The 22,417-nt window shown below is 41.1% G+C and overlaps 1 protein-coding gene across 1 annotated transcript in view; it reads right to left on the bottom strand.

Annotated features, from left to right (window-relative positions):
- PALMD (palmdelphin) overlaps positions 1-22,203 on the bottom strand; it is a 66,337-nt gene extending 44,134 nt beyond the window's left edge. Inside the window, exons 1-2 of the mRNA XM_045027135.1 lie at positions 21,874-22,203; positions 21,272-21,398 (exon numbers count right to left, since the gene is read on the bottom strand). Of these exons, the coding sequence (XP_044883070.1) occupies positions 21,272-21,291 (20 nt within the window). The 5' untranslated portion in view covers positions 21,292-21,398; positions 21,874-22,203. The remainder of the gene's footprint in view (positions 1-21,271; positions 21,399-21,873) is intronic.
- Between the last annotated feature and the right edge of the window lie 214 nt (positions 22,204-22,417).

Genomic DNA, 22,417 nt, shown 5'->3' with positions numbered 1-22,417 from the left:
TCTGTCTCTCATATTTTGTCATCTGTAAGACAGGGATGATAAAATTTACTTCCTTTTGTAAAGTGCTTTGAGATCTATAGAACAAAAACATTGTATAAGAGTGAGGTGTGATATTCTCTGCATGTGATACAGGATCTTTCTCTACACGGTTTTTCATTATCTGCAAATTCTGCCCTCTTATAGATCTTGAAAAGCAAATAGTCCCATTTGTCTTCAATAGGAGTATTTGGATGCTTAAAGTTAGGCACATGCTTACATGCTTTGCTAGATCAGGGCCCATTGGCAGAATTGCCTCCCAAAAGCCCTATGTGGGATATCCAGTCTGACTCCTTAACAGCATCAAAGTCACTAAATTCAATAAAGTCCACACATTCCAAGACCCAGATTCAAATGAGAATTCTGCTCAAATAAAGACTACAGAAATGTGCCCATTTGCTAATCGTTTGTTTGATTTATTGGTATATTTTAGATTAATAGCATTCTAAGCAAATTGTATATCTGATATTTTTGATCACATCAATTTGAAATCTGTTTGTATCCTTTCAGAAATATTTGATCACAGTGAGGGCCTGGGTCAATTTTTAATGCAATTCAGACAGTTTTGAGGGGACAGGAATGAGAACAATTGGACAGCCTTGGCTAAGCCGTTTTTCAATTTAACAGCTAAAGTTTTCTATTGGAGGACTGCATCCTAACCTGGTAGTGAGATACAATCTTATTTCCTGTAATAAAGGTGTAGAGAGCGTACAGAACACAACATAACTCTCATTCCCATGTGGCAATAGACAGCAGGAGGCCCAGAGATGAGGTGGCAAAATTAACTAGCTTCTAAGCTTGAAGTTCTACATTTCATGTAGGAGACACCCAGGGGAGTTTTCAAATGGCCCCCTTTGGACACTGTGCAGAGGATGTGAGCAAGTAGTTCTGGTAAACTCGGACAAGGAATTTTCAAAGTAGAATGAGATGGTGCTTTCCGTAAATCTAACCGCTCTGGGAGCCTGTTTCATTTATGTATTCAGTTCTGCTGGGTACCCAGGCACTGGGATTTTCACATCTTCACCGCTAGATGATGTTGTGCTCTGCTGTTCTCCCTGTTTCTAAATGCTCTCTCTCTCCCTGCTGCTCTAAGGTCACTCATTCAAGTCACCTCAGCAGTTCTCTCATGGGGCACCTGAAGCCTGCTGGGACAGTAAAATGGCCTCACCAGCCTCTAAATTCATGGAGCTTCAGAAATAGCATCAAATAAACAGGGAGAATTGGTCAGCTTTCAAAAGTGAAGACAACTTTTCACACATTGCTCGAATGTAGTGGGAGTGGAATGTGAAGCAGATAAGGAGCAGTTTCTACACACCGTGGCTCACCCTCTTAAAAAGTTTGGAGAAGCACAAATAACAATGTGGGTCTCGATCTAGGGGCTAAAGTGGGAGTTGAGCACCCAGGGAATTTTCAAAGCTGGTGTTTGGCTACACCCAAATTGCCTGAGCACCTGTCATGCCAATTACCTGAGGAGTCGGAGTTGAACAGAAACCTGCCAGTTGTAAATTAGCACATCACATCTGAGGCCTGGATACCAGCGGTGAGCAGGTAAATGTATGCTATTTTAGGCACCTTTGGAGATTTGCCACACACAGGGACAGGTGATGAGGGAGATAGCAGAGAGGATGGGGACAGACAAAAGGAAGCTTATCTAAGGAGACTAAGAAACTTACACCAGAATGACAGAAATGCTCCTTCTCAAGGATGAGCTCCTGGGCAAATATTTACAAACCTTCCGTGCTGACAGTATGTAGAGTTTGTGCCTTCAGGTTATGTCCTGGATAAATGCTGTGTGGGTCTATGGCAGGGTATAAAACTTGTGACATGGTCTTGGGTAGACAGCCACCATAACTGCCCATCTATCAATGGAATAGGTATGTGGTCTATTTATTGGCTGTATTGTCTCCCCTTGGTCCCTTCAGAACACGTGTGCTGTGCCCAGTACAGATGGGAAGAAATCCACGGCAAAGAATAACTATATAATTTGGTGTTGGATCTCTCTATCCATAGGGAAACTTAAACCCCTGTGGATTGTAGCCTTAAAGCTGTCTCCTATGTACAGAGAGAGTCCTTTGAAAGGGCAAGTGGCAAGAATTACTGGATGCTATGGTGACCCTGACTATTACAGAGAAGACATGGCTGCCCCCCATGGCTCCCCCTTCAGCTCATACAGAGATGCTGGATGACTTCAGCAGTCAGTCTAGGCACACAAATACCACTCTATTGAGTGTGGTATGAGAACCTGAATAGACAGGGTAGAATAGCCTATATCCTGGTGTGACCTGTGCCTTAGGATGATGAAAGTCCTTCAAGGTGCATAGATCCTGTTAGGATGGTAAATGCACCTCCTCCTCTGAGCCCTGCTTCCCCTTCAGAGATATAGTCAATTATTTTTTGTCAATGTCCAAATTTTTTGGTCAAGGTATAGTTAAGGTCCAGACTCCAGAGAAAATAACAACAATACTGATAATAAGTAAATAATTTTTTTGGGGGGGTGGGGTCTGTTCAAAAGCATCTGGTGGTCTGGATTTGGCTCGTGTATGTGTATCGCCTACCCCTGGCTTACTGGCTCCTATCTAAATTGTCTCATGATGTACCAGCCCCAGCATCATCACATGCTGCACTAGAGACTCTTCCTGATACTGTTCCCCTAACCCACAGTATCTCTTCTCTGAGTTCCAGGCTCTTCTACCTCCTCTCCCTCACCTCTCCTAGCCCACCCTCCTTCCCCATACTAATCCTATAAAACCTCAGCAAATCCTGTCTTCCCCTTTCTGTGTCTTTCAAGTGTGTGTGCGTGTGTGTTGGGCTGCTGTTTGGACACAGTAGCCTGTGCCTCCTGGCTTAATTGTACCTAGACTGCAACTAATTTTTAAGCAATTAGATCAGCCTTGGAGCTGTCCTGGGCCCTTCTGAAAAATCCTCCGTGGGCATCTGTCCACCAGACCATGCTTCCATGCCACCTTCTTGGCGATTTCCAGACACAGGGCTTTTTGTCAGCATGGGTGCAATCAAATGCCAGCTTTGAAAATGCCATGAGCAATGAATGAGGGATAGATTACTCACATAAGCAAGGCTATTAGGATTTGGTTTGTGTTGCATGGAGCCTTAAAAGAGGAATCACAATTCAGTAATGTGATTCAAGAAAATGCTTTGACTTCATAATTTTTTTTTTAAGGTCCTTTTCTTGACTCAAAATTTCTCTGCTTAACTTGCTGTTTTAAATAGTGATTTAGTTGATTGTATAATTGTTGCAGGTAAAATTTGTGTGTAATGCAGTTATGGAAACCATTTGGTGCAGAAGATAGAGACATCTGCATTGCTTTTGTAGTTCTAACCCTCGCTTTTTATTTGCTTTCTCCTCACATCACCCCCATTGGATCCTATGATATCATGGACGTCTAGATTAATTTATCTGTTTATCTGAAATTTACCTTTGCCTTTAATTTACCTGATCCACATTCGGAATGACTAGCCAATACACTTTGGTCTGGTTTATAACGAAATTCCTATTGTGAGACAATAACTAATTCTTTGCAACTCACGCACCTGGTCGCTAGTTAGCAAGAGCTTCAGATATGAAAGTGGAATAAGAATTGTTTTAATTCTCAGATTTGTAAAGCTTTGATTATTCAATTATGTTGGCATTCAATCATCCTGAATAATTGGCTCTTCCTGAATAAAGGAAAAAGGTTTATAAGGACTCTTAATCCAGGTGCCAATTCTTCCTTTGAATTAGTGGATGTGGGATGGCACTGTAAACAGAATAGGAACTGTGTGTCATGCGTTACCTTTTATCTGTAGGCTAAATTAGTAATCAGCCTAGTTTAATCTCTCTCCAGCCACAGAAGTTTACAGAGAAAATCTTTGATGGCATCTGTCTCCAATCTGCTTAATTATAAAACCATTAGATTTGTCTAACAAGGGGTGTGCCCATGTGTGTCTGTGTGCGCGCGCACACATGTGTATACCGGTAGGTTCTGTTTCACATTCCCTATATTGACAATGTACAGTGTAAGGACAGATAAACCACAAACTTTTTGGTCTCCTTTGGGTTCCTAGAACACCGGGAAGATTCTTAACTGAAGAGATTGTTTCTCGTCTTCCTTTTGCCAGTTATGATGATATAGGGACAGTGTTTTCACGATTGCTTCCTGTGCAGTTCAGAAATGAAAAACTACTGGGAATATGCCTGTTGCAGATCTAGGAAAGTGAGTCCTAAAAAAAAAAATCAAGTTTCTTGACATAGAAGATATAACGTAAAATACAGTATCTGTCTCGTGATTATTATAGTTCCCAAAATTAAATACTTTGGTTGGAGCTAAAATAGCTGTTCAACATCCAAAATGCTTCATGTCACTATGCAGTAGGAAAACTATTATGTATTTCAAATTATAAGAGGACTTTTGTACTATGAAATATATTTGGCAGTAGTATGTGTTTTGTTTAGTTTTTTTCTAAATAGAAATTGATTAAAAGCAAACAACCCCAAAAACATTTAACACAATTGGCAAAGGCTTCTCTGATGTTAGATTTCTCAATTAAAGTGGCATGTGCTTTAGGATTAATAAGTCAGTGGTGGAAAATTACTAGCATCTCTAAAAGTTTTTCTTTGTTGCATTACGTTGCAAGAGTAAACAAGTATATTGATGACATACAACTTATCTTCATAACTATGGGAAAGGCCTTTTTTCACTGCTTATATATCACAACTTCCTCTTGCAAACTGACAATGCTTTAGAAGAGTTCATTGAAAACTGAAATTAATCTTCCTCCAGCACTCTGGGTGTTCATGGTTAGAATTCAAAGTCCAGCAGCAGAATGAAATGTGGCTAAGGATACCAGTGCAGGAAACAGTTTTCACATCTATCTCTCTTTCTATGCACTGCAACTACACAGATTACCATATAGCTTTCTAGCTGACTATGTTACTCTCCTGCTGGACTTCTGTGGTATTAAAACCAAACCTAAAGTCTTGACCTTGGTTCTCTCTCTTTTGGAGGGACTAATAGTCATTCTCTCTCCCCCCCCCCCAGATCTCACCCTCGTAACCATTCCTTGGAGTGTCAAGGGCTCTGATATTGCTATCTTGCACAGGGGCCATTTATTAGTTTATTGGTTGGATGGGTGCGTGGTTGGCTGAAGCAAAATGATGAATTGTTGCAAAAACTCTGAATTGCTTTGGACGTTGGTGTGTGTGTGTGTGTGTGGAGGAATGCCAAATTACAGAGATGCAGAATTATGAAATCCACAGTGCTCTCAGATCAATGGGGCAGATGACACTTGGCAAAGTTACTGTTTCAGGCTCTCTGCTGATGAAACTGAATATGTTAGTGTTTTGAGATTTCTCTGAAACCATAAAGGCAAGAAAGTATGGTTTGTAACCTGTTCTTTAAATAAGCTTCTATACCCAATGACTGGAAGATAGATAATGTAATGGCAATATATAAAAAGGGCTCTAGAGGTGATACCAGCAATTACAGACTGGTAAGTCTAATGTCAGTACTGGGCAAATTAAGTGAAACAATAGTAAAGAATAAAATTGTCAGATACATAGAAGAACATAAATTGTTGGGCAAAAGTCAACATGGTTTCTGTAAAGGGAAATCGTGTTTTACTAATCTATTAGAGTTCTTTGAAGGGGTCAATGAACATGTGGACAAGAGGGATCCAGTGGACATAGTGTACTTAGATTTCCAGAAAGCCTTTGACAAGGTCCCTCACCAAAGGCTCTTACGTAAATTAAGTTGTCATGGGATAATAGAGAAGGTCCTTTCATGGATTGAGAACTAGTTAAAAAACAGGGAACAAAGGGTAGGAATAAATGGTAAATTCTCAGAATGGAGAGGGGTAACTAGTGGTGTCCCCCAAGTGTAAGTCACAGGACCAATCTTATTCAACTTATTCATAAATGATCTGGAGAAAGGGGTAAAAAGTGAGGTGGCAAAGTTTGCAGATGATACTAAACTGCTCAAAATAGTTAAGACCAAAGCAGACTGTGAAGAACTTAAAAAAGATCTCACAAAACTAAGTGATTGGGCAACAAAATGGCAAATGAAATTTAATGTGGCTAAATGTAAAGTAATGCACACTGGAAGAAATAACCCCAACTATACATACAATATAATGGGACTAATTTAGCTACAACGAATCAGGAAAAAGATCTTGGAGTCATCACGGATAGTTCTCTGAAGATGTCCACGCAGTGTGCAGCGGCAGTCAAAAAAGCAAACGATGTTAGGAATCATTAAAAAGGGGATAGAAAATAATAATAATAATATTGCCCTTGTATAAATCCATGGTACGCCCACATCTTGAATACTGCATACAGATGTGGTCTCCTCATCTCAGAAAAGATATACTGGCACTAGAAAAGGTTCAGAGAAGTGCAACTAAAATGATTAGGGGTTTGGAACGGGTCCCATATGAGGAGAGATTAAAGAGGCTAGGACTTTTCAGCTTGGAAAAGAGGAGACTAAGGGGGGATATGATAGAGGTATATAAAATCATGAATGAGGTAGAGAAAGTAAATAAGGAAAAGTTATTTACTTGTTCCTATAATACAAGAACTAGGGGCCACCAAATGAAATTAATGGGCAGCAGGTTTAAAACAAATAAAAGGAAGTTCTTCTTCACACAGTGCACAGTCAACTTGTGGAACTCCTTGCCTGAGGAGGTTGTGAAGGCTAGGACTATAACAGCATTTAAAAGAGAACTAGATAAATTCATGGAGGTTAAGCCCATTCATGGATATTAGCCAAGATGGGTAAGGAATGGTGTCCCTAGCCTCTGTTTGTCAGAGAGTGGAGATGGATGGCAGGAGAGAGATCACTTGATCATTGCCTGTTGGGTTCACTCCCTCTGGGGCACCTGGCATTGTCCACTGTCAGTAGACAGGATACTGGGCTTAATGGACCTTTGGTCTGACCCAGTATGGTCATTCTTATGTCATGTAACTTTTTTTTTAAATTTTAAGGTCAGATTCTGGAGCACAGTTGTTTGCTATGGGGGTGAATTCTGTGGTAAATCCTGCAGAATGCAGAGGACGCTGATTATAGGAAACCGCAGACACAAACAGGCTTCTACAGAACTTGAGTGCCAACTTTGTCTCCAATGTTTACTAGGGACCACACACAGTTTGACACACTAAGGCATACACAGATACCTAGTAGCTGAATAGAGAAATTAACATATTAATGTATATATTTTCTAGTTTCAGACTTCCTTTACTTCCAGAGCCAGATTCCTCTTTATTTTCAGGGTCTCAGTCCCTATTGTCTTTTCTTTCTAGAGCTCCATTTCTCACTATCTTTCTCGGCTTCCATTATTCTTTTCCCTTGCTCCTGTATTTCCATCTCTTCTACCTTGTCTCAGATGATCTTTGCTATTAGTTCCTCTCATTTCGTTCCCAGCACACATCTTTTTCCATTCCTTCCCTCAGTGGAGCAGCTTAAAGATATATTTACAATTATGGTGAAATTGCATGAAAACTTGATTTTGTGGAGGGAAAAATAATTGATGTTGCCTTTCTCCTACTCCTGGCTGACCTTGACCTTAGCCTTTTGGATGATGGACTACATTTCTGCATGAAGGGACACCTCATTCTGGTGTCTCAGTACACAACATGATTTTCAGAGCTACTGCTATTCTGAACTTAAAGCTGGGGAGCTGAGAATGTGAATATGACACAAATGCAGAATACTCGCTTACATATGTATATTCTCATGAAGCCATGACACTTGAATGACATTTTGTCATCTTCAGCCATCTCTAAGGCTCTCTCTTCCTAGTTTCTCTAGTGCAATTTTTAAGAAGTTGTGGCAACTCCTAATTTTCCCAGAGAGTTCTCAAATATCAATTTTTGGTTCTAATAAGGCATTTTCTTTGCCTTCCTCTGAAGAAACATCAGTCTAGTGACTGACAGGCATGAGCAATACTGCAAATAAAAAAAGGCTTATTTTAAAACTAAGTTTAATTAAGGCTAGCCATATCAGAACAATATACCCACTGAATACAATTATCTCTTCAGCTTCTCCTTTACAGGAGATTAGTATTAGCTGAGGATTATGAATTGTAGATAAATGAAAGCATTGTCTTAATTATTCATAATTACTAGGGACTGGCAAGTTGGATGGTATCTTGGGTTTTGTTACACCATTGGCATGTTAAAAAAATTCTGAAATTTCTCAGTTCATGAAATATTTTTCTTCATAATTGAAACCATTATTTCCCAGGAGCAAATTTAGTTTTAACCTTCTCCCTAATATATTTCTAATAACATGGCCTGTGCTATGTAAACATTGAAAATTATGTTTAAAAGTAATTTTTGCCTGACTTCTAGCATAATCAGGAAAATAAATTACAAAATATACAGGCTAAAACTTGCTATATGACAGAGGCAAATGGTATTCTTGATGGTTAATTGCATTTATTTTGGTAGCAGTTAAGGTCTCAGTCAGGCTCCCTTTGTACATGTCAGTGCACAAACATTTAATAGGAAGATGGTTACTGCTCCAAACAGCTTACAGTCTAATGGTTGGAACCATGTACATCTTGTGTTCTTTAAATCTAGAGCCAAGGGCTTTCAAGTGGGGTCTGAATTTGGGAAAAGAAGTTTTGTCCTTAGTATTAAACTAAAAGTATAGGTCCTGATTCTCCTCTCACTCTATTACTGTGGATGTAAATCGGGAATAAGTTTATGGAAATCCAATGGCGCTGCACCAGTGGAAAAACTGAGTAGAGAATCAGAGCTGCTCCACCACAGACTTCAAGTGTGAACCTGGTTAAGTCATTTATTCACTCTGGGGGCTCAGTTTCCCCATCTGTAAAATGGGCAGGCTAATACTTCTCTACCTCACAAAGGTGTTGAGGACAAATACATAAAAGATTGTGAGAGGCTCTGATATTATATTAAGGAGGACGCTATATGTATGATAGATCCACTGAATCGTTTTTTTCTTTTATTGGGCCTTTCGTCCTGAGATTCCAAAATGCTCTCTATAGGGTATATAGAAATCACTTCATTCATCAGAGGAATGCATTCCACCATTGGGGAGGAATATAACAGCTATTTAACGGTTCACTGCATGGCAATTTAGGCTAGGAAAGAACACTGAATCCAACTGAAACTACAGTTTGTCAGTTGGAAAAACAAATGTACTCTCAAGAAGGCTGATTGCAGCAATTCTTCCTTACTAGTGTTCATGCAGAATATCAGTAACAACTGACAGTAAAGAGCTAATTATTGATTTGTTGCTAAAATTATCCCACTGAAGTAGCTGATCTCGGAAATTATTGTGACTTCATAATTCTGCTACTGTCTGTCACTCCAATCCACAGGAGTACTTAAAGAGGTGCTTTAACTCCCACTGAAGCCAATGGGACTGAAGCACATGCTTAAAGTTAAGCACACACCTAAGTATTTTACTGTATCGAGCCAATAGTACTTAGTACCTTTCAGGATAAAACCCTACCTTATGATTGGCAGTGATAAATCTAAGCCTTAACATATTCTCTAGCTTTTTAAAAGACCTTCTGACTCCAGAATACTTCTTCTCTTCCCGGTATTACTCTATTTCCAATGCAGTATACCACTCTGCTCTGTTGGAATCCATAACTTATTATTTTTAATGAATTGCTTGGGAAGAATCCTCGACTGAGGGGATGGCTCATTCCCACCCGCAGCCACATAAACCATAGCTGTCATCAGCAAATGTGATTTGCCCTTGAACAGACGCGCATGTGCTAATCCTTTCATGATCTCACCATCCTTTTTTAGTAGTAGCTTCATTTAATAAGTGCAACCTGCACCTGTCACTCTGCCAAAGGAAGAGCCTGTCATGTGATTTAGTGTCTGAAAAATGTCTGCGGCAGTGCGGCTTGGCTGGCTCCTCAATTCTCTGCACTCTGAGGCTGCTCAAGTACAATAGACTATCTGTCTGCCTGAAGGGCCACAGTTCAAATCACATCTTAGTGCTCTCCTAAATCAGCCCCCAGACTGATGTTAGGAATTTACAGATGTCGGAAGTTGGAATTGGCAAGGAGGGATGTTTTTCACCCTGGGAGGATAGAGGTTCAGACCTGGGCTGCCTTAGCTGCAGGAGAAATCCTGAGCTTGTGCAAAAGCCACCATTTTGATATGCAGGAGGGAAATATAACTAGCAGTGACTGCCTACTGCAAGATCTCTGCACTGCACAGCAAAATATTTTTGACTTTGTATAGCTGTTGTAGTACACACAACTACCTTTTTCAAAAGTAATTGTGTGGGCATGAGGGGCCAGATTTTTCAAGTGCTCCTTATTCACAATTGGGGGAAGATTTTTTCAAAAGTTCAGTTCCCATTCTGTCACTTATGGCCTGACTTTTCTAAATAGTTCAACCCCCAACGTACTGAGCTCCTTTTGAAAATCTGGCACCTAAGTGAGATGTGAATGCTTTGGAAAATCTGCTTGGAGTGTGGGTGTCAAACTTCTGAAAATTTGCCTCCATGTGTAATAACCGCACATGTGTAGCAACTGCAGGTTGCTTTATTTTCAAAGACTTGGGTAACTGTGTGTTGGATTCTGAAGAGCATTTGACATGCCAATGCATAGAGACTCTCAGACATATAATTGCGTCTGGCTCAGTAACTGGCACTGCACAAAGACAGATTATATCTAAGGTATTTATAGAGCACAAGTCACCACAGTATCTAGGAGACGCGATAGCAACATGTTACTCAGTACTAGTCACCTGCTTTCTGTGCACATTGGGAAAATGTGTATCTTTCTACTTAAGGCCCAGAAAAATCAGATATTTCTCTTACACATCTACTATAAATAATCTCTCATTTCCTCCAGGCAGCTGTGGTATGCAGAGATATCACAGTTTCTTTATACACCAACAGGCTCTGATGAGGACTGGGGTCCCATTGTGCTAGGGTCCTTGCCCTGAGGAACTTAGAAGATAAATGGACCTTCATGGAGGCCTTGCCCCAACGCCTCCCAGCCATTGGGTCTCTGATCCAATCTGTTTCTCCCGGCCTAACAGAATTTGCCTTGCCAGCAATAGAGAATGTCTTATCTACACTGGGGAAAGTGCAGTGTGTTAGAACATGTGTTAATGTACTTTAACTAACACACCATAGGTTTGGGCTTAGTGTGATCGAGGATTGTCATATTTAAAAACACGTTAGCTGATTAACCCTGGGCCGCCTCCTACGTTTAACTGCAGCCATATAACATATTTTTAGACCCTGCCCACATGGCTACTAAGTTGTTTAATGTCATGTTAGAAAATATATTAAACACATTTCCCCACTGCAGACCTGGCCTGACAGGGTGCTGTAGAGCTTATCAAATGAAACGGGGGCAACAGAGGGAGAAACTCCTGGACAAACACAATGTAAGACTAGCCTCAAGCTATTTTGAAAAGGAGGCAGATGGGTTGGTGACTGTAGGGAATTGGCAGGTGAGTCCATCAAAGGAGAAGTATATCATTATGGGAGACATGGCAGGGCTGGTGGTATTGACAGATGGCTGCTGCTGGGGAGTGGAGGGTGGGAAATTTAGCCCAGAATGGATAGTGCAGAGCCAGAAAAATAACAAAGCATAAAATGAAACCAAAAAAGCAACCAGTCTGCTTCCTATTTGTTGGTTGCCTTTCTCTGACTTTCAGTATCACTTCTTTAGCCACTGATCTGCTTTTAACTCTGGCTCTCTGACTCGAAGCAATAAATACTTCCTGAAATGTTCAAATAATACACTATATTTGGACAGGGCATAGCTGTGTATGGAACAGATCGTAGAGTTTTTATCACTCCAAGAAGTGGGGCTCTCGGGATGTGATCATTTGTACATTCCAAAACCAAAAGGGACCATTGTGATCATCTAGTCTGACCACTTGTATTACACAAGCCATAGAACGTCCAGCATATTTTTTAGAAAAACATTCAGTTTGGTTAAAAAGTTACCACTGATGGAGAATCCACCATAATCTTTGGCAAATTGTTCCAAAGTTTAATTATTTCTCACTGTTAAAAAATTATTCCTTATTTCCAGTCTGAATTTGTCTAGGTTCAACTTCCAGCCACTGGATCATGTTCTACCTTTATATGCTAGACTGAAGAGCCGGTTATTAAATGTTTGTTCCTCATGTAGGTACTTATAGCTGGGAATCAAGTCACCCCTTAATCTTCTCTTTGTTAAGCTAAATAGATTGAGGTCCTTGAGTCTATCACTATAAGGCATTTTTCTAACCCTTTAATCATTCTTGTGGCTCTTCTCTGAACCCTCTCCAATTATCACCATCCTTCTTGCATCATGAGAACCAGAGGTCACACAGGCTGTTTGGAAAGAATCGATGGGTATAGGAGGAAGCAGCCTCCTTGTGAAGCAATGCTCACATTCTGCAGTCTGGTCACTGTGCTGAGCAAAAACAGATGTGGCATGTAAGAAGTAGAAAGCTCTCTAATCAATAGTTCCTGCTCACACCCTGAGAATAAGGCAGGCCAGCTTGCTCAGCTGATCTCCCCATTCTGACAAATAAATTGAGTTACAGGGCAAGCAATAAGCAGGAGTCACTGTGACATCGGGTGGAATAATAGCAGAGGAGTGACAGAGTGACAAACCATTGTTTGTAGCAGAAGGGATAGAATGAAAGGGATGACTGACAGCACAGTTAGCATTGCCAATTCAGCAGGAGTCAGAGGCAGCACTTCCAAACAAAAATCACAGAGGCTGGCAGTACCACAGAGCTGAACCTGCCGAGTCTTGCAGACTTGCCCTCTGTGGCAGATGGGTAGATTCGATATATATCATACGGCACATCATGGTAAGCTCCGGTGCTGCCCATGAAGAAAGCTGGATTGCTGTCATGCCATGTAAGGATGGAGCATGACATGGGCTGCAGCATGGCTTGAAAAAAACACAAGGGCACAATAATACATGTTTGAGCTGAAAATTTGAGTAGGAATAGGTGATACCCCTCTTCTGAGATCCTGAAATGGTGACTGCTCACAATGACAGCTGCCAGCAGTTATTCCTACCATTCTCATTATTCATTTTCATGATGGAGATGAAACCTATTTTGCCAATGTATATAGCACTCAGATACTGTGGTTAGGGGTGCTATCTGAGTACCTGCATGGGTGGATAGATATCACTTGTACACCAATAATATATGAAAACCCCATATAGTAATTCTAGTCTTTCGAAGCTATGTTGTGTGGAAATACTATTATCAAATGAATCAGCTGAGAGCAACTTGGCAAAGATTAAATATAATGAGTGATTCTCCTCTCCTTGACACCACTTCAAAAGTAACTTAACTCCATAGACTTCAAGGGAGTTAGTTCAGATTTACACAAGCATAAATATATGGAGACTCAGGTTCTCTGTGAAAAAACAACTACGAGTGATGTTAATCCCAGGTCTGAAATGTTAGGTTCAAAGGTACTTTAATCCATTGATTACAACACTGAGCTAGCTCTCACTTGGTGGGGGAAAACTATAGCTTTAATTATTTGGAGAGAGCAGTCTCATTAAGAAGGTTCTGACTGTGCAGCATAATTTCTCTTCTTTATAGCATCACTGGGGATGAAGCTTTGAAAAAAAATAGCTTAGCAGTTATTCTATGCATAGGGGACTAACCGCAAGATAACAGTTGTTATTATAACACTCAAAAGTGAACTAAGAAGCTAGATTGCATAGGGTAACTTTCGGAGGGAGAAACAAAGGTAGTTTTTATTCCATTTGTAGGTCCTTTGGGATTAGCTTTCTAAAATAGCTTTCTTTCATGTGGGTTAGTTTTATAAAGCCAAACATCTGGTCTAGGTACCTCTAGAATGGTGTCTGTAAAGAAGATTAAATACCACAGCCTGTTGCTTTGATAGATATGGTGAAGTTGTACTAGTCAGAATAGAGAATCCAAATCTTTCCTGCACCTGAGATCTTGAAAGGTGTGGGAAATACCACTTTTTACTTCCATCTGAATTCCCACTAGATAGGAAGGTCCCCTCTGTGCACACTGTGGGATCATGGTGAGGCATGAGGTGCCTTGGAGTGAGCTACCTATTTTGAAACAACTCTTTTTGAATGTGTGTGTAAGTCCCACTCGTAGGTGCTGATTTCTGGCCCCATCTACACTTATAGCTTTGCATGTCAAAAACCAGAATTGTCATAGAATTGTTTAATTCTAAAGTAAAGTAAAAATGGCCCTCTAGCAACTAATGGAGTTTAGTTTTCAGCTTGCTGCAGCGAAGGGGCCATCTTGAAAAGTCAGGAGGAATGGGAGATGTCTCCTGTCTGGGTCCTGTTATAATGAGCAGTACAATGGTTAACAGGTTATTTCATTTGATTTGTTGTTTGACTTCCTCTTAGGCTATACAGACCTATCCACTTCCTGTGTGGTGCACTGACTGTGGAGGTGATCCCGGAGTTCTTGCCAGGTGCAAAGATCCGCACATGCAGATTCAGTGTCAGACTCAGGCCCTGGAACAGTGCTAGTGCAAGGCCTTCATGAAAACAAATGGTAGCAATAGCAGGATTCAGGCTGTAGCAGATTTTGTTTTGGCGCCCAATCCAAGCCCCCTGACAAAGTGCATTCATTTGCTGGTAAGTTTCACTGTTAAGTTACTCTCCAGCTGTAAGGACAATTGGAGAGGATTTGTTTGGAAAGGATGAATCTTTGCTCTCCCGCAGCAGCATGTGAGCAAATGATAGCCAAGACACAAATCAGCAGGGCCATTCTGAATCTGCTAGGGAACTCTCTTGTTTGCGTATAATACATTAGGGGAGAGGAAAACCTAATTGGCTTAGTACCTCTTGAGACTTCCAGCTTACTACTTGGAATGTAATAGTGAGGCAGAAGAAACAGAAGCCAGCTGGACTAAATTCATCCCTGGTGTAACTACTGAAGTTGGAGTTATAATATAGCTGAATTTGGTCCATATAGTCTTAGCACTGAGGATTCAACAAAGCCCTCTGGGAGGATCCATGTTGAAAGCTTTTCTTTAAATTATTGCATTGCAGCTCAGTTCCTTTATTATTCAACATGAGTCCCCCTCCCTAAGTCTGATTTGCTATGGATATATGTGACTGTGTTCTCCTCTCATCAGTCAGTAAAATATAAATCATATGAAAACACTTTAGCATTCCAATTGAACGGTCACTATTCTGTAATTTAATGAGAAGACAGGCTGTTTAGGGTGGAGGTTATTTTACTGGTGCTATTCAATCTCTGTTACTGCGTTTAAAGGACTCCTAATGCCAAAAATACTGGCTGGAGATGGGGTGTGCTCCACACACTGGCCCTGCAAGAGCTGAATTTGGCCAGATGGGCCCAATCAGCTAATTAGGCTGCAAATGGAAGAGCTTTAGGTTGGATGCAGCTAATTAGAGAGAAGCAGCCTCTCCCTGGGAAGAGGCCTTGGAGGTTGCCAAAACAGGTTGCCTAAAGTTAGTCCCTAGGAGAAGGGATGGAAGAGACTGGCAAACCCAGAGGAGTGGGGAAGGCCAGGAGGTATGGAAGTGACACAGGGAAAGGCAGCAAGGTGCAGGGAATGGACCTTGGTTGCTGTGTAGAGGGTCCCTGAGCCAGAACCTAGAGTAGAGGGTGGGCCTGGGTTCCTCTGCCAGCCACTGTGGGAGTGGCACTGGGAAGCAGAAGACTGCCTGGGACTGCTGGAGAGCAGGAACCTTGATATGCTTTTCTCCGCCGCCCGGGAGGGGAAATCACCACAGTGACCTGGGTGGAGTCATGAAGTAGACAACTGCGGCCCCTGAGAGAGAGAGAGAGGAGCTACAGAGGAGAAACCGAGAGGATGTAACTGCTGGAAGGGGCATCAGCCTGACTGAGCTAATCCCCAGAACCGCCAGGAGGCAGCGCCATTCAGCAGTAAGTAGAGCAACCAGTGAAATGGCTAAACAGGGTATTCTGTACGTAATCCTGTAGCAGGGTTAAGTGACGAGCAGCACCACCCCACAAGGAGCTCCATCAGTGCTCAGTGCTCCCTTTTCTTCACCTGGTCTGTTCTTTTGGGCAGTAAAAGTGGAGAAGGATTTGGTTTCAGCTCAATCTCTGGCATGGGTTGCACCTCAAGGGTGAAAAACCTGTGCTCCCTTGAGTGCAGGGACTGGGCCTTCCCACTTAGAAGCAGGACATATAGTAGAAGCTGTTTTCTGCACGTCTGTGTACCCACATAACAGCCAAGGCATAATCCAACCCCAGATCTTTGCTACTGGCCATGGCATTTTTCTCTGTGGCTGCCTGTTTCTCTAAAGAATGCGTGGTTTTGCTGCTGTACACTTGACAATCCTTGAATTAGATTTCCAGTCTGATCTCACTGGTTTGGCAAGCTCCTTTAGGTGACTTCAGTAGAACAAATCCACACAAGTAACAAATACAAGTCATATGCCTGGCATTCCATCCAGGTGCTACACAAATATTTAGCTGCAAATACAGCACTTGCTACCAAGCAGCCTTCACACCTGAACTCTAATTGATAGGCAAACCCATGCTTCAAGATTAACAGTAACACTCATTAATTTTCCACTTTGTGCTCTTAAGTAACAGCTGATGCATTTTCTGACTCACTGTTTCTTCAGCCAGCAGTGCCAATTCTATCTGTTCCCAGCCTAATGGAAACTTTTTACTGAAGGAAGCATCTTGTGCTTCTGCCCATTGTATGGAAAGTATGTAGTTGTGCATGGTATATAGCCAAAGCACAAAGGCGAGCTTACCGTGAATACCCAAGTAGAATGGGCTTTGCTCTTATACCTTGGGCACTTGTCTGAAATAGTTGTCAGCTAGTAGAGCATTCTGGGAATTTGCATAGAAATGAGCAGTGTAAGCATCTCACTAAGTGTAGAAGATTGTTCTCCCTTTATGCTCTGGTAGACTTTATTCTTAGTGGAGGTGGCCTTATTTCCAAAAGGGAGATTTGGCAAAGAGGGAGGGCAGGCAATGCAGGAGGAAATGTAACTCTGTGCATGGATACTGGTTTGGTCTACCTCCTCCTGCTCATCTAGAGATATGTAAAACAGATGGGTTCACTCCCAGATTCCTGCTGTAGCCTCCAATGGAAACTGAAGCCCAGGTCTCTGGTGGTTAAATGCCTATCTCAGAGTGGAGCTGTAGACCTGCAAAGGCATCTCCATCTCTCCTATTAGCTGGCTGACCCAGCTCTGGAAGTGGGCACTGTCAAAAATGTCAGGCACAGCCAGAGTGTGAGGCGATGCATGCAGTGCTCCTGTAAAGGGCCTTTTGCAGTTTTGGATGGAGGCTAGGTGATATTGCAGCACTAGCTCTTCTCTCTCTCCTCCTCTCGGCAGTTTTATGTCACTATAACAGCATTGCTAATCACTTTATCCCCCATGCAGTCAGGAGAGAATGCAGTTCTTGTGTTGTGTAAACAGAATTACTCCTCCTCTCAGGACCTATTGATGTAGTTTCACAGGTGAAAAAATAGTGTAAAGGAGAACAGGCCCACAGGAATGAAAACACAACTAAGTTGACGTCACTAGAAAAAATCTTTGCATGTCTTGCTTTCTGTGACTTTAACTGTAGAACTGAATGGCCCTTTCGGGTAGATAGTTTGCATTTGGAGGGGGTGGGGGAAAGTCTGATGAATGGGCTGTTCAGTTCAAAGTAAATTCATGCTTTACTATAATTTTCCTGTGGCATTTATCAATGCAGCACTTTAAGTTGATTTATTTAAATATATTAAATCTTAGTGTAAATGCTGAAAATAGTTGCTAGCAGGAATATTGGAGGCATGAGAATGTGACGGATCAATCACTTGGTGTCAGGTCACTCGGCAGAAATGCTGAGAAGTTCAAGAACCTCTCAGTTGCTTCACTTATTTGTTTTCATAAGAACATTAACTGAGAGGCCTGTCAAATGCTTGCTGTGTCAGTGATCCCTTGGAGCATGCACTGTGTGACAACGTACCTAAAACTGCTGTTGTGTGCATCTTTCAGGGATTTTATTGTAGGTCAAAGATGAGTACAAAGTTATAAAGCAAACAAGGAAACTAAATCACAGAAGAACAGGTGAATTTTAATTGTCCAAAGACCTATATTGAATTATTTATTCAGTGCTTGGTATGTCCACCAAGGAAAATGAACTGGACTATCAGCGCAACAAAACTCTATGCATTTAATTGTAGCAGAATGGAGCTAAAATAATCCAAATCCTTCTGACTCTTTGCATTGCTTTTCACTCTTTAAAAATTATTCTGCCTCCAATATTATTTGAGCGCTCCTTTTTCCAGGTGTGTTAATCAAATTTAGGTAATCTAGCTGCAGAAGTAGCTCTTGGCCAACAGGCCCTGTGGCACAATGATTGAAACTTCTTGGTTCGTTGTTCATAGTTGTGGTGTTCATTTAGGTTGTCTTTTTAGCAAGGGTCTTTCTCACTTCCTGCCTGATCACTGGCACTTTAGAATCTTGCTGTTTGTTTAACCTTATAATCAATATAAATTAACTCATGCTGAGGTGTACAGGATTTGTGGTGAAAGGGTGGCTGCAGAACTCCATGAGCTCCAATAGAGGCAAGTGAAATTAATGAGTGAAGGGGTCAGTGTGAGAGAACCGAAGGGTGGGTATAACTAGACTTTTAGAGTGCTTGCTGCAGGCCTTGTTCTTCACTGCCCTACACTTTGGTCATCACTTACACCAATGTGAAGTACTGAGATGGTGGTAAATCAGAAGGGTAGTACTTTACGTCCTTGCTGCACAGATGAAACTGACTATACATGGCTGTGAGGAATCAAGCCTATGTTGTCCCCTTCTCTTAAAAATGTGACATAGACCCTCAGCTGGTGTAAACCAATAGTCAATGGAGCTATGAATGTTGGGATCTGAGGATCTGGCCCTGTGGTCCCAGACTAGGTTGTGAATCTTTGGGTTTATTTTTTTGGTTTTTTTTTCATCTGGAGACTCCACATCACTCAACTTCAAGAATCTGCTTAAAGAGTCTTCTATTTTGCGTAGAGTCCTAAATTAACACAATCCAGAAGTACCACCTTGTCCTCATACAAATCCCTCCCTAAAGTTCTCCTCTGCTGGGATACTTGCAGAAAACTGCCGTCTGAAAGCCGCTAAGCAAGTGGTGGCTTGTGATTCCTGCCTTGATTATTATGCTTTATTATTGCCACAAATTGCTCACACAACTACCTTATATTATTCTGATTCAGTCTAGACCACCACCTTCAACACCCTGGCCTTTCTGTCCTTTCCACAACTCCTCTGCAGGCCTTTGTAACAAGACCCAGACCAGCATGAACTTTGTCTGCTGCATCCAAATAATTCCATTAGTGAAATCACGTGGACTCACGTAGCTTTGTGTGCAAGATAAAGGTTGCTATCGGTTGCATAGCCCATTGTAAGTGATCATAGAGTCCATGACCAGGGCACTGAGATAATACACACGGTGCCAGGCTGTGTCTGTGTCTATTTGCTATGTGCCTCTTGCTCTTTGTAGTCATGCTGCATCCAGCTTGGTCACAATCCAGCCAGTACTCTGATCCTGGAAAAAAATGCTTTTAATATGAATCTCTCCTGCACTAGACCTATTTCAGTCACCAGCAAATTGAATCCTCTGAGGATCAGGGGAAGGAATCAATGTTGTCAGAGGGAGCTGGCCAAAATGAAATACACTGTAATGTTCTGTTGAAAGTGAAGAATTCCCCCCCTCTTCCCCCTCCCCCCGCTCCGTGAGCAGCACTGACTACCAGTTGATTTGCTGGGTGAAGTTTAAGGTACTGTGCTTGGGTTGCTTCAGTTCATGGTGTCCAGTTTGAGATCCCTTTTTAAAATGGTTTGAGCCACAGCTACTTGGGTGACCGCCTCTGTTTGTGTGAGGTCACAGTAGCTGAAATCCAAAGCTATTGAGCTAATACTGCCTGGCAACAAAATATTCTGGGTGAGGGATTGTGGGCTCTAGAATTAATTTATGTTCCACCAGAGCCTGGATTTCTGAGTGCAGTTTCCCATGACATTGCTGGAAAGAGATTTTATCTGAAGCACTAAAGTTCTGGAGTGGGGTTTGTGATGATGACGAAGTATTTGTTTCCTTGTTGACAAAACAGGGTTCTGCATAAAAGGTTTGAGTTGCTGACCCCCCTGTAGTTCTTCAATATCCTTTTTGAGCTAGGGTAACCGGTACTGTACGCAGTGTTCCAGGTGAGGCCCCACCATTTATTTACATAAAGGCTTTATAATATTACTTGTAGTATTTACCATCCCATTCCTTATGGAACCTAACATCTTGTCACCACGTTCATTCTTGAACTTCATGACCTGATATGATTATTATGGGACAAGATTATGGCAACAGGTGAGATTGTACATTCCTAGTTACTAACCAGGATAGCTTTTAATAATGCTTCTAAGTAAACACACTGAAATTAAATCACTTACATTATGGTCCTGCTTTTATCTAAACTTAAAGGAACAATAATTCCTCTATCTCAACATCGCATTTAATTATGAAGAAACAGTATGGAAAGAGGTCAGTAAATTTTTATCCAGATTCTAGTTCAGATGCTGCTGATTTATTAATTGAAAGCACAGTAATGTCTGTGACCATGTCTAATTTTTGTATGTTTGTTTTGAAATGAAAATTGGAGGCCTTAATATTAGAGGACTTGTGCAAAAAGAAATAGCCATGAGGGGAGAATCACATGTAGGCATCAGAAAACTAACATGTATTTAAGAGGATTCGATGGCTGCAGGACCAATTGCAAGAAGTTGTAGACACAGAAGAGAGAAAACAGAGAAGAGTGACAAATGATCAAACAGCTGGAAGTTTTGACTTAGGAGGGAAAATTAAGAGCTAAACATGAATAATTTAACTAAGTGATTAAGATGCAGGAGGCAGCCTGCAAATACTTGAAGGGCCAGTGGAGAGGAATAAATAAGGGGGGGGGCAAAACTAGAAATACTTAAATGAACCCTAGAAGATAAATGTGAACTTCCTGTGAGTGAGATTTCAGATTGTGGAATCTTTTCGTGAGAGAAGTGACGAAAGCCCTATTTTGTGGAACTCTTAAGACAATCCTTATTGTTCAGTTGTTTAAAGTATTGGACTTTAAATAACTGAACAATAAGATGCACATTAATGGACAAATGGTTACTTTGTTTGTACTTGTCTGACTGTGGTGACACGTCTCAGAATAACTTTTTCTACCCCCTTTCACCATATTGTTATATAGAATACCCGTTAAGCCAAAGGCAGCTAATCACACTTCCTTACCTCAAAACAGACCGTTCCATTTCAGATAGTACAAATTAGTGCAAAAGCACATAAGTAAGCTGTGATTGCTGATGTGTAGGGTTCCTCTGGTTTACAGTTTAAGTCCACTTTGTGTTACTGCAGCCTCCTATTATTAGATAATAAAACAGGATCTTATGAAATTTATAGAAAGAGGGTTACATCACTCATATTCAACACAACTGAAGTTAAATTCCTTCCCAAAGAATTGTTGCAATTGCACTGAGATATATTAAGGCTTCTGTAGCTCAAACTTTGAATGTATGTTCAGATCCTTCAGCTGTTGTAAATTGATATAGCTGTACTGAAGTTATGCTGATTTAAACCAGCATGAGATCTGGCCTATCCTCTTGTCTGACACAAATGCCCTCTAACACAAATGCGAAACATTGTACATATATAACAAGAAAACTTTTATTATTATTATTATTATTATTTTATTTTATTTTATTATTTATTTTTTAAAATAACTCCAAGGAAAAAGCTGACTGCAGGGTATAAAACTCTTTGCCAGGAAATGACCTGAATTTTGTGTGCCAAGTTTCTAAAAAATACCATTCAGGCTATGTAAGTTGGGCTCTTACCTTCTGTTCCATGACTTTGTAGAAATGAAATCAAGAGACTGCTTCACTCTGTCATAGTCACTACTGCCACTTCATAAATTAATGTAGGTCAGAGACTGCATGGGAGAAAGATACAAGTGATAGATTCCATCTGATGCTGTTCTATTGGACTCCTTTATTCAGATGCTTGCATGAATGATTGGCCAGCATCAATAGTGTTTACCCACCCCCCCAAAAAAAATCTCATAGCTTGAATCGTTTTTAGAAACCACTTTCCTCAGTGGAGCTAAGAGCTCCATGCTAGCAGGCTATATTCTAGGAAATCATGTATTGATTTAAACATGCCAGCCCCACACTCATGTTGTTACTGTAAAAGATTTGCTAGTCACAGCAATATTAGTAAATATTTAACTTGATAAATCTGGAACTTGGAGTTATGTAATGTATGTGGGTGTGGCTGTATTAGGGCAAATCTTTATTCTGGATACTGCTTGGGTAAATTAGCAGTTGGGTGGACAGTCAGTGTAGCTCACTGCCACTACTACAACTTCAGGATCCCCCACAT

Source organism: Mauremys mutica, chromosome 8 (assembly GCF_020497125.1).
Source record: "Mauremys mutica isolate MM-2020 ecotype Southern chromosome 8, ASM2049712v1, whole genome shotgun sequence".
NCBI classification, from domain to species: Eukaryota; Metazoa; Chordata; order Testudines; family Geoemydidae; genus Mauremys; species Mauremys mutica.
Note: the sequence above shows the minus strand (reverse complement) of the source record. Positions and strands in the feature narration are given on the sequence as shown.